Genomic DNA, 17,745 nt, shown 5'->3' on the forward strand with positions numbered 1-17,745 from the left:
AAGATGAACTTGTCATCATTATTTTCCACTCTTTAAATCTGCTCAAATCAGAGCTGATGTTCACAGAATGGGAATTCACCAGGGTTAGATTCTGAAAATGGAGACAAGTTTGTTAAAGTTGCTGGTTATTCACAAGTGTGTTGATATTGTGCCATGGTTGGATGGTTCATGGCATATTAAAGCTAAATTCTGACAAGGCATCAACAGGTTCTACAAGAGGGACACTTTATATATGTGACTAGAAGAAAATAGAAAACTTACAATCTGGTCTGTAGCCAACACTATTTGGTGTTCTTTTCACCAGCAAACTGAAAAAAAAAGAATTAATTAACATTTAAGACTTTATTTTCATGGTCTACAGACAGAAGAAAGGTAACTTTACCAGCGAAGCAAAACAAAATGCAGAATGGATGGAACGCTCAATGAGCACAAATGAAATGCTGGATGAACATAAATGAAATTATAAATGTACACAAATAAAATAAGAATGAACATAAATGAAATTAAGAATGCAATTTGAATGAAACAGAATGCAAATGAAAATGCAGAACAATGAATGAATATGAAGAAATGAAACATAAATGCATTTCAAAAATGATTTTTTGAAAATCTTTTTTACCTGTATTTTGGGCTGCCACTGAGTTTCCAATGGAAAGCATTTTGCAAGATGAGCTGGGACAAGATCCTTTGCATTGACAGCCAATTTTTCACTACTCAGAAAATTTTAAATTGTTCTAACTATAACAAATGATAATTTATTAAATTTTAGTTTATGCACAACTTGAGTGTTGCAATGTTGTTTGTCTGATAATGACCATTGAGGGAGAGGAATTGGTGGTGTGTTAAGATGATGCAACATCTAATTATATGGGGTGTTGTACATGTACCTTGAAATTGAGAGGCAGACAGGAAATTATGCAAGAGACTGTTATTAGCCTCTTACTTGCTGTCTTCATGGTGCTTGTTGGAGGATCACATGGGGGGGGGGGCATGATAGAACTATTCCTATTGGTTGGCATTGGGAGCAGAATTCAAAGAGCCAACCAAATTATATAATACTGTCAACGAAGAGCTGACATATTCACTTGTACTTGTAAGTGGAATTACATCACAATTAATACTTCCAGTTCAGTACCCACGAATGTAGTTCTAGTCTATTTTTAGAACATTTTTTCCTCTCTCATTTTGGTGGTGATAGAAGAGTTTTATTTATGCATTTTTGGTAGGGATTTAAAGGTAACTGTTTATTCTTGATAATATGAGCTCAGGGTGTTGTTGTCTGTATGTATTTTGGCGACAGTGCACAGTGAGTAATAAGGCCTTGGTGATGATCCGGAAGTGAAATTTGTGTTCTGGTTACATGCTGTTATGTTGACAGTCAATAATCTAAAGAAAGAGCAGGTCAACCTTTGACAAGAACTTCACCGTGAAGCCATCTTTGAAGGTATTTTAGATTAACATATGATTTGCATTGATTGTCACACAGTGGAAAGGTCAGTACTGAGAAACAAATGTAGAGAACATATAGTAAAATTAATTGTGTACTATGTCCAAGTGTACAACATTTCACTGAAAATAATCCACCATGAAATAAAATCTGCTAATAAATACTCAACAATTTGTTATACTTATTGCAGCTGGTTTTATATTTCTATTTATTTTTAAAATAAGTAAGAAACAAGACAATAGCAGAATTGATCATATTCAGTGAACGAATATATCTGTATTGCCATAATGGAAAAAACTCTCAGGTCAAGCTGACAGAATCCATGTAGTAGTGACAACCAGGGCAAGGGGATGGTCTCAGTCAGCAAAGGGGATAGTCTCAGTCAGCAAAGGAGACAGTCTCAGTCAGCAAAGGAGACAGTCTCAGTCAGCAAAGGGGATAGTCTCAGTCAGCAAAGGGGGTAGTCTCAGTCAGCAAAGAAAATAGTTTCAGTCAGCAAAGAGGATAGTCTCAGTCAGCAAAGGAGACAGTCTCAGTCAGCAAAGGGGATAGTCTCAATCAGCAAAGGAAATAGTTTCAGTCAGCAAAGAGGTGCTTCTCAGTGAAGTCAGGAATATACCAGTACAGCTAGATCAACTTGCAGGTATTTGAGCAAAGGTTGTCAACAACTGGGATACCTGTGCAGATCCATTAAGAATAATGATACAATTTAGAACAGACATAGTAAAACTGTCATCTATCCAGCTTCTTGGTAGATACATTCTTCTCATTATAGGCTGGCTAAATTCCTGTCTACTTTTCCAACTGCTGGTGTGTCTACTTTTACAAAACTAACATTTTGGTTATATTCTTGCACCTTGATTTTAAGCCAGCTATTTCAAACAATAATGAAATGAAAAGGCAGGAGGTAAATGAATTCTCAACAATTTTCAGATGTGAATGCAGTTGAAATCTCCAAGAAAATGTAATAAATTAATTCAGCTCTCACTGTATCTAATGATTGATATAGTTATAAAAGCACACAAAATGAAAATGGTACATGGAATAAAGAGTATTCATTCTTTATGTATGAACTACTGTTGTATACCATGTAACACCCATGGTTAATTACCATAATTAATAATTCTTATATGTAGTAGATGTATTCTGATAAATCTGCATAGGAATAGGAGTAATTTTGCAAGGAAGAGAAACAGGAAATTCAAAATGCAAGAAATTCTTTAAAAGTATTTTCAATAAAAAATTTTGAGTCTGTTTAAGTTTTAACTTAGGTCCAACAAAGAAGAAAATTCTCCAGGAATTATTAAACAAAAAATAAATCACAGTTAGTTCTAAAATTAAGTGGAAGTCATTCTCTCAGAAAGGGTGTTTTAGATAAAATACATAATGATCATGTAAGTCTATAACCAATTCCATGAGAAAACAAACATACTGTAAGAATCATTACACAGAAGGCTGTGGTAAACTATTCATTAGACTGGTCACAACATGAATCTGGGTTATCTTTCTTGCATTTTTTCCCCATGTGGACTGATGGTTTCACCTTTTATAGTTACCTATCTTGCAGCCATTTGTATCAAAATCTGTTGGACACCAGTGACCCATTTATGCCATAACTGAATGCTTAAGAGGGACAGAAGTCTGGCTGGTGTACAAATGAACCACAAATATTGCATAAATTGCTTTTATACATCCAACACCCCACCCCCTGCCAAATGATCAGCTGCAGTAGAAATGAATTTCCAGAAGACCAGTCAACCTTGATTCACATCTGAATTGCTGCAGCCACCTTTCTTGAGCAAATATTACAGTATTCATCAATTTGGAACCACAGAACTTGTGGATTTCACAAAAGTATGCCTCCTGAAGGTCAAATTAAGGTCATAAATTAATTACTTCTTTCTGAGCAAAAAACCTGGCACAATACCCACTTAATCTTACTCAGTGCAAGAATGAACTTGTCAAATGAAAGTGACTTATTCAATATGTTGCCTATATTGGTCCCAATTCCCTCTATATCAGCTGTGTTAGTAATGTGAATATTGCAATCAGTTATTGAGGTTAGACAAATTCACATGTTTGCCTTTTATGGTTAATTTTCTGATAACACTGATCAGAGGCAATTTGTTTGTAGCATGCCATTCATTAATTCTGATAATAGTTGCATGTTGTTCTCATATCCTATGACTGTGGAGTTCACATATCTGCCCTGGTATTTGTACAAGTAGTGCAAATGGTTTCTTATCACTGTTGAGTTCACATATCTGCTCATGTGTTTGTACAAGTAGTACAAATGGTTTCTTATCAATGCTGAGTTCACATATCTGCTCATGTGTTTGTATAAGTAGTGCAAATGGTTTCATATCACTGTGGAGTTCACATATCTGCCCAGGTGTTTGTACAAGTAGTGCAAATGGTTTCCCATCACTGTGGGGTTCACATATCTGCCCTGGTATTTGTACAAGTAGTGCAAATGGTTTCCCATCACTGTGGAGTTCACATATCTGCCCAGGTGTTTGTACAAATAGTGCAAATGGTTTCCATCACTGTGGAGTTCACATATCTGCCCAGGTGTTTGTACAAATAGTGCAAATGGTTTCCCATCACTGTGGAGTTCACATATCTGCCCAGGTGTTTGTACAAGTAGTGCAAATGGTTTCTTATCACTGTGGAGTTCACATATCTGCCCAGGTGTTTGTACAAGTAGTGCAAATGGTTTATTTCTCAAGAGTCTTCTCTAGTTTTTTCCATCAGCATGTTTATGGATGCTTGTAAAGTACTCATGGTGGCTTGCCCATTACCAGCATTACCACACTGACATAATTTCTGTCATTCCCATGGAAGCAGTTTCAGTGGTCAGATACAGAATAACAATAGCATTGATCCATCATGTTTCAGGGGACCCGAGTGGTCTAAAGCACTCTCCGTTATGGATCACTGCCATCTCTGTATAGCCTATTTTGTGCTGAAAAATGGCGTCAAACCATACAACAACAACAATCATGTTTCATTAAGTGTTTCCCAAAGACTACTGATACTGGTTTTGGAATTTCTTACTGTTCAGTAATTCACTGTTTCCATTGTTCTGCTGATTGGATGTCTTATTAACAGTGTCATAATTATTTGTGTTAGTTACTATCTTTTTGTTAGTCTTAGTTGTTGCTTTGACACCATTTCTGAGCACAAGACTATACATGACTGCAAGAATAACTCAGAATCTAGGATAAACCCTGGCAAGAGCCACTGACCCATGGGAAGCTACTGGCAGGCTTTCTCACCTACAAACAGAATAAAGCCTCATCTGCTGTAACATAATGTGAGAACAAATCTGGGTATCCTCAGCACGCTGGGAACAATCAGTAGTACAAACAACACATACCCTGATTTACTAGTGCATTATTCAATGGCAGATCAGGGTCCATGTTATTTGCAGTCGAACTCATCTTATAAGAAAGTATATATCACAGTTCTTCAGAATGCTAAGTGATATACAAAAATATCAGTTTTCACAGAAATGTGAAGCATTTAACGGGAGTGTGAAAATCACATGATGCTGGTCTCAAAACAATCTGTCTTGCCATAGCACAATAAGCAAATATTGTAAAACATTCAAAGAATGCATGCCACAAAGGCGGATTAACAAATAGCTTTCTCAAACCCAACTCATGATATGCTATCCAACAGCTGCACCACATTAACACTCAAATAAATAATGGACACAACTCATGATATGTTATCCAACAGCTGCACCACATTAACACTCAAATAAGTAATGGACACAACTCATATGTTATCCAGCAGCTGCACCACATTAACACTCAAATAAATAATGAACACAACTCATATGTTATCCAACAGCTGCACCACATTAACACTCAAATAAATAATGGACACAACTCATGATATGCTATCCAACAGCTGCACCACATTAACACTCAAATCGATAATGGACACAACTCATGATATGCTATCCAACAGCTGCACCACATTAACACTATAATCAATAATGGACACAACTGATATGTTATCCAGCAGCTGCACCACATTAACACTCAAATAATGAACACAACTCATGATATGTTATCCAACAGCTGCACCACATTAACACTCAAATCGATAATGGACACAACTCATGATATGCTATCCAACAGCTGCACCACATTAACACTATAATCAATAATGGACACAACTGATATGTTATCCAGCAGCTGCACCACATTAACACTCAAATCGATAATGGACACAACTCATGATATGCTATCCAACAGCTGCACCACATTAACACTATAATCAATAATGGACACAACTGATATGTTATTCAGCAGCTGCACCACATTAACACTCAAATAATGAACACAACTCATGATATGTTATCCAACAGCTGCACCAAATTAACACTCCAATAAATAATGGACACAACTCATGATATGCTATCCAACAGCTGCACCACATTAACACTCAAATAAATAATGGACACAACTCATGACATGCTATCCAACAGCTGCACCACATTAACTCAAATCGATAATGGACACAACTCATGATACGCTATCCAACAGCTGCACCACATTAACACTCAAATAAATAATGGACACAACTCATGATATGCTATCCAACAGCTGCACCACATTAACACTCAAATAAATAATGGACACAACTCATGATATGTTATCCAACAGCTGCACCACCTTAACACTCAAATAAATAATGGACACAACTCATGATATGTTATCCAACAGCTGCACCACCTTAACACTCAAATAAATAATGGACACAACTCATGATATGTTATCCAACAGCTGCACCACATTAACACTCAAATAAATAATGGACACAACTCATGATATGTTATCCAACAGCTGCACCACATTAACACTCAAATAAATAATGAACACAACTGATATGTTATCCAACAGCTGCACCACATTAACACTCAAATAAATAATGGACACAACTCATGATATGTTATCCAACAGCTGCACCACATTAACACTCAAATAAATAATGGACACAACTCATGATATGTTATCCAACAGCTGCACCACAGTAACACTCAAATAAATAATGGACACAACTTATCATAAATGAGCAAGTTCATTGTAAAAACAGAAGTAAACTTCCAAATCACAGAAATTAATTGCATGACCTACATGTACTGTTAATAAGAAAGTCAGCCTCATCATGGAATAAGGCCTCCTATGGGTGACTTATTACTTGGGAAGTGTCAAAAGTAGTGACCAGTTTACAGATGATCCATTTTCCATGAGACAAGATAGGACAGCAATATTTGTCCACATTTAATGCTAATGACAATGGAATCCTACCGTTATCAAAGCATTTTAAATGAAAAAATAAAAATTGAAGCAATAAATGCATTTCTGATACTATAAATAAAAAAACAGGTGAGATGATAGCTGAAATGCAAACATGAATGGAATGCAAGCAAAATGCAAATTAAATACAGAATGAACATAATGAAGCATAAAGTACAAACAAAATGCAGATTTCATAAAATTACCTGTTTCAGGATCTCTGCTGTAACTATACACTATTAGCGTGTAAGGCTGCAATGCTTACCAAAATGTCTAAAGATGTACTGTGAACAATAATCAAAATGATGCCATTTATAAATTTCACTTTTCTCCTCATCTACCCACTTAATGAATAGATCAATGACATAAACAGCTGAATGGCATAATTCGTTTCATTTTTTTCCACATATCTTTTGCCTCTTATTATGACAGAATTTCGTTTCTAAGACATGTATGTCTTTCTTGAATGTATCTGACAGTTTGTAAGACCTTTTTGTTGAATGTATCTGAAAGTTTGCAAGAAATCACTGCTCAATGTATCTGACTGTTTGTAAAACATGTCTTTCATGAATGTATATGACAGTAAGACATGTCTTTGTTGAAAGTTTGACAGTTTGCAAGACATATTTGTTCAATGTATCTGACAGTAAGACCTGTCTTTGTTGAATGTATCTGACAGTCCAATATGTTGATGTTGTTTAACATGTACTATAACCAGCTCTCACCAAATTCTGCATTCTTCCTAGCAAAGCCCTATTCAAGGAGTGTGTGTGTGTGCAGACCTGCCAACCCTGACGAGTCCATCTCAGTAAGGCAGTTAATTTTTTCCGTGAGATTGACCAGTTTTCAGTAAGGTGTAACAAAATATCAGTAACTGCTATTGTAAAGCTGGAAAACATAATTAAAAGTTTGACACACTGACGATAAACATTATGCTTAACTGAAAAGTGTGTAAAGTACGCATACTTTATTTACCACTAGTACAGTTACACAAACTCTAGTTCCAAGCCCTATGCAGCTCAATGGCTTGTTGCTATCTCTCAACTTTACATAATTCTTGGAAATTCTTTTCCATTTCACATGACGACAGCAATCATATTTCCACGAGACATACTCAAATTGGCATGTGATGTCCAATAAGAATAACTGTCCTTTCCAGCTTTTATTCACAAGGATCTAAATACTCCTTTTTATTCTTCTGTGCTGATTATTAACACTTTTCTAGAAGCTTATTTTCCCTTTCGTCTTAACAACACATCACTTCTGGATGCCATTTTTAAACATTCTACAATCAACAGTGTGATCATGCAGACACTTCGTATAAACAAATATGTGCAGTTTCAAGCATCTGGGGTGCTGCTGTAAAAGTTATTCGGGTTACATGCTTTCACTAATTCTAAGATGAAACCCGGATGAACAAATTATCCGGATTTTTCAACAACGACCATTTTTCCATAATTTTTGCTAGCATGCCATAAGTCCGTATTTTAAGGGTAATTTTCGTTAAGACTTGTGGCAAAATCGAAGAGTTGTCAGGTCTGTGTGTGTGTGTTATTTACATTTTTAATGTAGCTTTAATAATTTGTCAGTCCTATGGCTGTTGTCCTTAGTGTGACAGTTTAGTGTTGTCTAGCACTGGGGCATCATGCTAGATGTGGCACCCAAACACATTATCCTGACACCAGGCCGACCAGTCCTAACACTAACCTCTTAATGCTTAGTGCCTAGCGAGGTGTCTGTTAGAACCATTTTTATTATTCTTTGGTATAACTTGGCAGGGGTTCAAACCCGTGACCTCCTGCATCTGAGGTGGCCACTCTAACCACCAGACCACTGGAGTGGTCCCCCATTCAAAGAGAAAATCACAGATAACACCTTAAGAAAACAATTAACATAAAAATCATACAAGACAATTCTCTCAAACAAAGATGTGGAAATAAATCATTTGATCTCCTGAAGGACTTCCAACATACCAAATTTGGCATTTTTGAACATGCTCAAGTTAACATTTTTCTAATATACATGTAAGAGCAGTAAATTTTATTATCTGTCCTTAACTTTGACCCTGAACCTATATATGGATATCAAGATCAGTCAACCTATGAAACATCTTGATGTTCCCAAGCACCAAGTTTGGTTAAATCTATGCAATGTCTAGATATTCCCAACAACCGAGTTTGGTTAAATCTATAGCAATCATTTTCTAGAGAAAAGAAAATTAAGTTACTCAAGGTATTCATCAGACACATCTACAAACTGGGTTCCATAAAAATCCATTACTTTTTCTTTGTGTTGTCATGCCAATAAACCAATAAAGCTAAACCCCCAAGTTAAGAACTCTGACCATGAAATCAATGTCTGACTGCTGACTATTAACTTGTTTATTCAAATACAACTAAATATAAAGGTTTTTAAAATTCTTTAATATATGTATAAGTCACTGTGTTCATCAGCTGAATGAAATACAACACTGCAAACAATGACCTCTAATAGTTTTATACAGCCAGCCCCACCCCCTGCCAAATGATCAGCTGCAGTAGAAATGAATTTCCAGAAGACCAGTCTACCTTGACTTGCATCTGAATTGCTGCAGACACCTTTCTTGAGCATGGATTATGGTATTCATCAATTTGGAACCACAGAAATTGTGGATTTCACAAAAGTATGCCTCCTAGAGATCAAATTAAGGTCATAAATTAACGATAAATGTTTTTTTAAAAACCCATCCCGAACCATGCCAGCATGACAAGCTGTTCAAAATGAGAATTTTCATATGTTTTGAAGGATACATAAGTATCGTTTTTATGTATGATAAACTACCCATAATGTGGTGCATTTTAGTGAAAAAAAAATTTTTTCATTTTGTACAAACAAGATACTATATGAAGACGTTTCGTTAAACTCCATAACAATATGACCAGGAAGTAACATTAACAAGATTTTCTTACAGATCACCATTCAGGAAGCAACACTCACAATGGACACCATTCTTCACTGAACTAGATCTTGTGAGGAATAACAAACCTGTGCAAAAAGACAGGCGACAGGCCACAACATCACCTCTTTTTGTTTATGACCAATGAGCTAATATTGGTATGCAAATAGAGAGATGAGAGACCATTACATAAGTTCTTTTTGTTTATGACCATTAGAGCTAAGGCTGATATGCAAAGAAAGAAGTGTACATACCTGGCCACTTTAACACATTTGGGTTTGACAGTATTCAGTAGGGACAACAATGTTCTTATGGTTTTTCCAGTGTCTATAATATCTTCCACCACAAGGACATTCTGCAATACAGAAAATAATATATAGACCTTTTTAACGAACATGACAAGTTTATTATCTTTAGTTTCCACCATACTGGATGTAGATTTTTGGTCTATTACATCTGCAGCAAGGTGAGCATTATACAATGATGTGCTTTGCAAAACAGATCTTACCACGCTTCCCTGCTTTGTCCCACCTACCACACTTACTCACTTGTAAGTTCAGTCCAAATGCATTATGTTACGGCTGATCAGGATCTTTGGTGTTTGCAGTTCGACTTGACTTACAAAAGTATGCATGGTAATCCTAACATCTGTGCCTGTAGAGAGATGTCCCGAGGGATAAGAACACACAGAGGGACCATTTTATGCATATCTGTGCCTGTAGAGAGATGTCCCATGGGATAAGAACACACAGAGGGACCATTTTATGCATATCTGTGCCTGTAGAGAGATGTCCTAAGGGATAAGAACACAGAGGGGCCAGTTTATGCATTTCTGTGCCTGTAGAAAGATGTCCCAAGGGATAAGAACATGCAGAGGGGCCATTTTATGCATATCTGTGCCTGCAGAGAGATGTCGCAAGGGATAAGAACACAAAGTGGGGCCAGTTTATGCATATGTGTGCCTGTAGAGAGATGTCCCAAGGGATACGAACACACAGAGGGGCCAGTTTATGCATATCTGTGCCTGTAGAGATGTCCCAAGGGATAAGAACAAAGAAGGGCCAGCTTATGCATATCTGTGCCTGTAGAGAGATGTCCTAAGGGATAAGAACACACAGAGGGGCCAGTTTATGCATATATGTGCCTGTAGAGAGATGTCCCAAGGGATAAGAACACACAGAGGGGCCAGTTTATGCATATCTGCATTTGTCTTTCTATATCCAGTATAAGTGAATGTGGCTATACGTGAAGATCTGAAGATTCCTGGTTGTTACCTGTTCCTAGTTTTGGAGGGGTCGGTGGGTAAGAAATAGATGGCAGAGCCTTGGTCAGCAGCATTAAGAAATTTGTCTTTTCTTGGAATACTTATATGACAATAGGGTGGGAATCTAAAAAACAGTGTTAAAAACCAATGACTAATTCCCAGGGAGTTAGCAAAAAGATCCCAAAGGCAGGATCCAGGGCCACTGACACCTATTAACTCTTGGTAATTGACCCTTCTCTGACATATGAGACAAACTAATATAGAGTTATGTGAAATAGCTCCTCCTACCACCCACCCCAACGATAACAAATCTTTAATGTGCTGGCCAAGTCTACACCCATAAGACTACCAATTCTCTGAGGTTAATGACCCTTTCCTATCCATTTTGAAGGATCTCAACCGAAATATACATGTATACACTGATGGACAGACAGACAGATGGTCAAACAGGCTCATTCACAATTATCTCCACACACAAGGATAACAGGCAAATGTGGCAATAGACTTTATAGGTGACAGATTTTATTATATACATTTACTGTCTTTCCAACGCTAAGAACACTTACAGCCTCTAGATTTCAAGATAATGCAAAGAACATTATTAAAGCCCTTGGGTGGAAGTTGTGTCTTTGCTACCATTCCCTGAAAATACTGACCTTTGTTCCCCAAATTTAAAAAAAAAAAAAAAATCTCCAGAATGTTCAAAACAATCTGCATCTTGCTGCCCAAGATAACTTAAATTCTTAAGAATGCTTTGATACAATTTTAATACAGCAAATGATTTTAACAGTAGAAGGAGTGAATGGCAAATAAGATTAACAGTACCATATGCACTCATTTATAAGTTGAGTCAAACTGCAAACAACAAAGAACCTGATCCACTGTAGCATAATGTGTCTGCAGATCAGGGTCAACCGGATACTCTTAGCAAATTGCAAAGACCCAGATCTGCCAGTGCATTATGCGACAGCAGATCTTGGTCTGTACATTTTGCAGCTGGAATCATCAAATACACACAGTAATCCTAGAGTACCATGAACACTACATGCACGGTTAGTAGCAAATTTCTGTCAAAATTTTAAAGGTGTATTATTACATTAATTTTAAAGGATACATAAATGAAACTGTATGTAAACATAAGTAAATACTTACTATTACTCCATATGAGGAACATTTCTTGCAAACTTATTTTTTTAAAAACAAAAGTAAAACATTAGGTCAGTAGTATGATCATTGATATATTTCCCATTAATATTAAACAGCCTACATCTGGGCATTATAATAATGTAGTCACTGAACAAAGTTCATGTTACTCTGCCTACACAACACTATTTACAAAGTCCAAAATATTTTAGAGTGAATTTTTCAGTTCTTGTAGCTTGTTATCAAACTGTTTTTCAAGAGCTCTAAGTATAGTGATTTTGTCTTTTAAACTTTTCCACAAATTATTTTTATGTTGTGATAAAGGAAATTTTCCTATGGTTCTTTGCTTTCAATGCATAATCAGCAACAGCTGTCATTGTCTCAACATCTTTATCAGTACCTTCCTTTCTTCTTCACTCATCCCCATAAACAAACAAAATAAAGATATTTGTTTTTTATATTATTGCTTATTTAAAAACAGCGTATGAATATTTATACTATTTCATATTTGATATATCAATATTTCTCTCAGCTTAGCTGTATTCTACATTTTTATATATATCGTGTTCATTGCAATTTTTTTTTCGTCTATCCTATTTCCACTCCCAAATTAAGACTATATATATTTTCTTTTTTAAAAGTTGAATTTATGTGTTCACAAACATACCTCATTTGTCAAAAATTATTTCATGCTGAAGGCATCTTGTTTTGCCTGTATTAGGCACCATTACAATAGCTTGGGGTTTTTTTCCAGCTGCATGTGACATTGGAGCACTCTCTCCCATTGCACACAAATCACATTTGCGTTTTGAAAAGCTCCCCATTTCTTGTTATTTAATTATGTAAAATGAAAATTATTTATGAATTCCTTTTGGTTTCAAGAAAATCAAGGCTTTTCAAGGTACCCAGAAAATATTTTAAATTTTCAAGGGGTTTTCAAGGCTTTGAGGGAACAATTCATTTTTCAAGGCTTTTCAAGGTCCCCTACGGACAATGTACATGCTTGCTTCGTGTGTACTACTTCTGTATCTAAGCACTACTTCGGTATGGCTGACTCTAAAATTGTTTAACCTGTAGATATTTATAACTTTCACCTTTACCAGAGTCAAGGCATGTGGTCTATAATTAAACAATAAGCAGAAACCAATCATCGAATCAGGCAGAAGTTGAGGAACCGAAGTGATTATAAAGCTGCTCAACAATCCCAGGTGGTAACCAGGTTCTCCCCCCCCCCAGTAAAAATAAGCTCTTTGGTGTCGAAGGTCAATGAGGTCAATTCCAACTTTCCCATGGCTTTGATATCACTTAGAAAGCAGTTGATTCAAATGTTATGCTAGTGGCAACAAGCATAACCTCACAAACATGCAAGAATCCCATCTGGTCCTGGTTAAGTTCTTTACAAGCTAAGTGAACAGGTCATTATATCCAAAAGCCCAAACTAAATATCATCCCTTCCTTCTTAGAGTGGTAAGAAAATATGAGACCTTCCACTTCAAAAAAGCTTAGTTCACCTAAGGCAGTGCTGTCCAACCCACAGTCCACTAGCTGATTTTAAATGGCCTGCCAGAGCTTGAGCAGCTATATAGTCGTTGCTTTTCAGTTTTCTGCTGTGGCCCTCGGCTTCAAGAAAAACATTTATCAGTAAAAAAGGTTGGACAGCACTGACCTAAGGTATTCCTTCAGAACCCTTACCCCTTATGTAGTCCTGTAGATACCCTTTTATTGCTTTCCTTTTCTAGGACTCTAATCCCCAGTCAAAGCAACTGATTCCCTCATCCAATTTGTAATGGAGGGCCATAAATTAAAAGAACATGATATCAGTTCAACTCTTTAGTCACAGCCAACATACATAATACCAGCCTCCTCTAACTTGGATTTAGAGCACATGATATGTGAGGTGGGAATAAAGAATCTTTGCAATTGTATCTGTTAAGTATTACATTAGTTTTACCCCCACAAAAAACTACATTTCAACAGCAGTAATCCAAGGGGTACCACTTTAATTTAGGACAAACTAGCCATCATAAGTTTACTAGTGAAAATCCCCATGTCAATATGACCATCAAAGATTTTCAAGATGGCTACCAAGATGGCCATACTGGATGTGAATTCAGCAACAATTTCATTAAGAATCAACCAGACATTATAAGCAGTCTTCTGATGAAAACCCCATGTTCATCCATCAGGCAGAAAAGAAGAGAGAAGTTTTTCAAGATGGCCATAGTGATGACTTTGTTGGATCATCATAGCAGGACCATTTTCATTTAGGGCATAAAAGACATTATAATGGTCAATATGACCATTTCAAGACTGCCACCATGGTGGCCATATAACTAGACTACCCTTGTAGTGAAAACATAATGTCAATATGACCATCCATACAAATGAACAGAAATAAGATTTTTGAGATGGCATCCAGCCACCATTACATGTCAGATTGGTAGGATCACCATGACATTGTAAATAGACTTTTAAGAAAAACCCTAAGCCAATACAACTATCAGTTTTAGAGGAGAAATAATAGCAAGAGTTTGATGACTGCCACTGTGACAGTCATATTGGATATCAGAGCAACTACATTTTCAACCACACCTTGAAATGAATGCATTTGTAAAGTTTTGTAGCAATAACAAACTTTTGCTAATGGTGTCTTGATGCTGGACAATAGAAGATGAATGAAAAGCCTTGTAGTGAAAACGTAATGCCAATATGACCATCAATTCAAATGAACAGAAATAAGATTTTGAGATGGCATAAGCTCTTCTGATCCATTACCAGAAAAACCAATAAAGTCAAAAATCAAGACTTTTCCTCCATATTCTAAACAAAATACTGGGCATGAAACTGAACATTTGGCTTGCTCAATAACATTTTAATTGTGCAAATGAAGCATATATCCTTAGGATATAGTTAAATTAGGTACCTGTTTTAGGTACCACATCTCACCTTGCCCTTAAGATTATCAAGGTTGTCTCCCCCTATTACTTCCACTTTGTCTAAGGATTGATCATTCTGAAAGCAGAAATATCTTCAAATTAGTTATGACTAGTTTCTCATGGGACATAAAAATGTTTCTCTTGTATCCCTAATGTGTTACCATAGCTGCCAACTTTCCAGGCTTAAAATTTGTGAAAATAGAATAAAAAGTAGTGAATTTGGATATGAATTACCATGACAATAACTCCATCCACTCTGACTGTCAATTCTACACTATATCAAGATCGCAATATAAAACTAAAACACTACATATATGCAGAAATATATCTGCGTTTCTATTTATTATGGTAATCATAAACTTCACTTGTTCTTGTGGTTATTTATCAAGACATGATACTGTGGCAGACTTGAACTTCCTCAACTGCTTGATCATAAATTTGTTTTCAAAACAGTTCAGACTCCTTGCCTGTTGGTTGATCTTGGTGACTAAAATTGCTGACAAATTTTCTGCAGCTAAGGAGGCCCTAAAGTCTGTCTTATTTTTCCTCACTAGAGAAAATACTCTTTTGCTGTAACTGTTGCTGTGAGGAATGCACAGGAGCTGCAGCACTTTTGGTTTTTCCACAGGAAAATTTGGAAGCGATTTTCGAGTCCGGGAACATTTGTCGGAACAAATGTTTAGCATGGTCTCCAGCTGATAAATGTAGATTGTGTTCAACAAGAAAACTCACAATTAATGCTTTAGCATTGGTAGCTTGCAGGTCTTCCGCCGATGGCTTAAAATATTCCAGAGCTGAAATCTGCGAATTCTTAATTTACCCAACTTCTAAGTGTTTTTTGCAACCGATGTGATTCCTCACATAGTCTCTGCCACCATTCCCAATACTACAATTTGTGGCACACTGTGTGCAAAAAGCATGATGTATATCAATGTTTAATGGCAGAATGCACGGCCAATTTTTGATATATTCCAAATTAAACTTCATTTTTTACATGTATTGCTGAACGGTAACTCAAATCAGTGTTGGTGACGCATGCGCAGAGCAAAATTTCGGTTAGGCCCCAGTTTCTCTCAAAAGCATTTGTAAAACTACTCTTATACATATAGATTAAAATAGGCTAAAATGCTTGCTACCAGACCAACTGTACTAATCGGCTGTAGTTCTACTAATATTGCGACCAGCAGTAGTGGACCGTTTTGGCAACTGTCAATATCACGACAAGCATTTAATGGGAAATCGGTTATTCTATTAAAGATATAAAATAATTGAGAATTGGAGAATTCATGAATGTTTGGCTTACGGCGTGAATCCGCGAATCGCTGAAAAAGTCGTGAAACTCACACCAAATTCGTGAGGGTTGGCAGCTATGTGTAACTCGCGCTAGATTTAATATTATATGCTCAATAATGATCAAGCTGAAAAATTAACACAAAGTCGAAGTAGACAAAAGATCACTCTGACACCATGCATTTTAATACATGAGCACGATGCTCTGCATAGATATTTGATGTTGACTGCATATGTTATGAAACAAAGTCTTACGGTTTCTCTCCACTTTTTGGGGGGCAGAGCATCATCATAGATAAAATTCGTCAAATTCTGTTGAACAATATTTTTATACAAAGTGGAGCACATATTTTCTACTTTGAGTAACAGCAGCTGTATTTGATGGTCAATTATAATCTCCTGAATGAATCCGATGACACTGCATACTAGGTCATTTTCAGTTAAGCCTGTCAAATCACATTAAGAGGCTAAAAGGTTTTATCAATTTAGTAACAGTGACCATTTTGAAAGGTAGACTGTCAAGATCTGAATGGTCTCTATGCCAACAAGCTATCAAATTTGGTCTAATTCTGCTGGGTAGATATTAACAAGTAGTTAAAGGTTTTCCTATTTATAGTCATGCTGGGCATATCTGATAGTAGATCAAGTATCATATGCACAAATCACCCTCTATGTCCGATTTTTTTTAAACGTCAAAGTTGCTCCAATTCTGATGAGCAATTATTGCAAAGTCATTTGAAGCTTTTTTCTACTTTTCATAATGGTGTCCATATTTAAGAACATATAATTTGCACAAATTGTAAACATCCTTGTGCCAAATTCTGCTGAGTAATTTTTGAGAAGTTGTCTCAAGATCGTTCTATTTTTAGTAACTGTGGCAACGTTGGATGATGAATCAGCATCCATTGAGGTAAATCAGACAATGCACTATATGGATAATTAACATCGTGTTGCACAACATACCATATTCATTATTCTTACCATAAAATTACCAATTAAAACAAACCATACATTCATTCAAATTGGATTCAGGTAAGAACCATCAAGTTCAATAAAATATCTTGCTTCAAGGACTAAGGATAGCGTGAAATACACTTTAAATCATACAAATGATTTCCTATATTTGTTTTATTATTAAGTTTAGACCAAAACTCTGAATGTTATAATTTTATATTTTGGAACATGCAACTGTATATCTAAGGATGTGTTGTTTACTGTTCAGCTAAATAAGCAGATATGTATTTCAAAATACAATAAAGTGTAATTTTAAAAGTATTTCAAAATGCAATAAAGTATCATTTTTAATGTATTTCAAAAGGTAATAATGTAAAAATATAAGAAGATATACTTTGATCTGGTTCTGAATGCAGTGTCCTTTTAAGATGCCAGGTGCACATCCTGTCATGCAAAATGACACG

At 36.1% G+C, this 17,745-nt stretch overlaps 1 protein-coding gene across 2 annotated transcripts in view; it reads right to left on the minus strand.

The window, feature by feature from the left end:
- Positions 1–17,745, minus strand: part of LOC149776212 (hypoxanthine-guanine phosphoribosyltransferase-like) — a 51,275-nt gene that overhangs the window by 19,059 nt on the left and 14,471 nt on the right. For both annotated transcript variants that reach the window (XM_089942564.1, XM_089942565.1), the window contains 3 exons: positions 15,048–15,113; positions 9,949–10,049; positions 262–308 (listed from right to left, as the gene is read on the minus strand). In XM_089942564.1, coding sequence (XP_089798690.1) covers positions 262–308; positions 9,949–10,049; positions 15,048–15,113 — 214 coding nt within the window. The remainder of the gene's footprint in view (positions 1–261; positions 309–9,948; positions 10,050–15,047; positions 15,114–17,745) is intronic.

This window comes from Sinohyriopsis cumingii, chromosome 18 (genome assembly GCF_028554795.1).
Source record: "Sinohyriopsis cumingii isolate HCF-2022 chromosome 18, ASM2855479v2, whole genome shotgun sequence".
In the NCBI taxonomy this organism is placed as follows: domain Eukaryota; kingdom Metazoa; phylum Mollusca; class Bivalvia; order Unionida; family Unionidae; genus Sinohyriopsis; species Sinohyriopsis cumingii.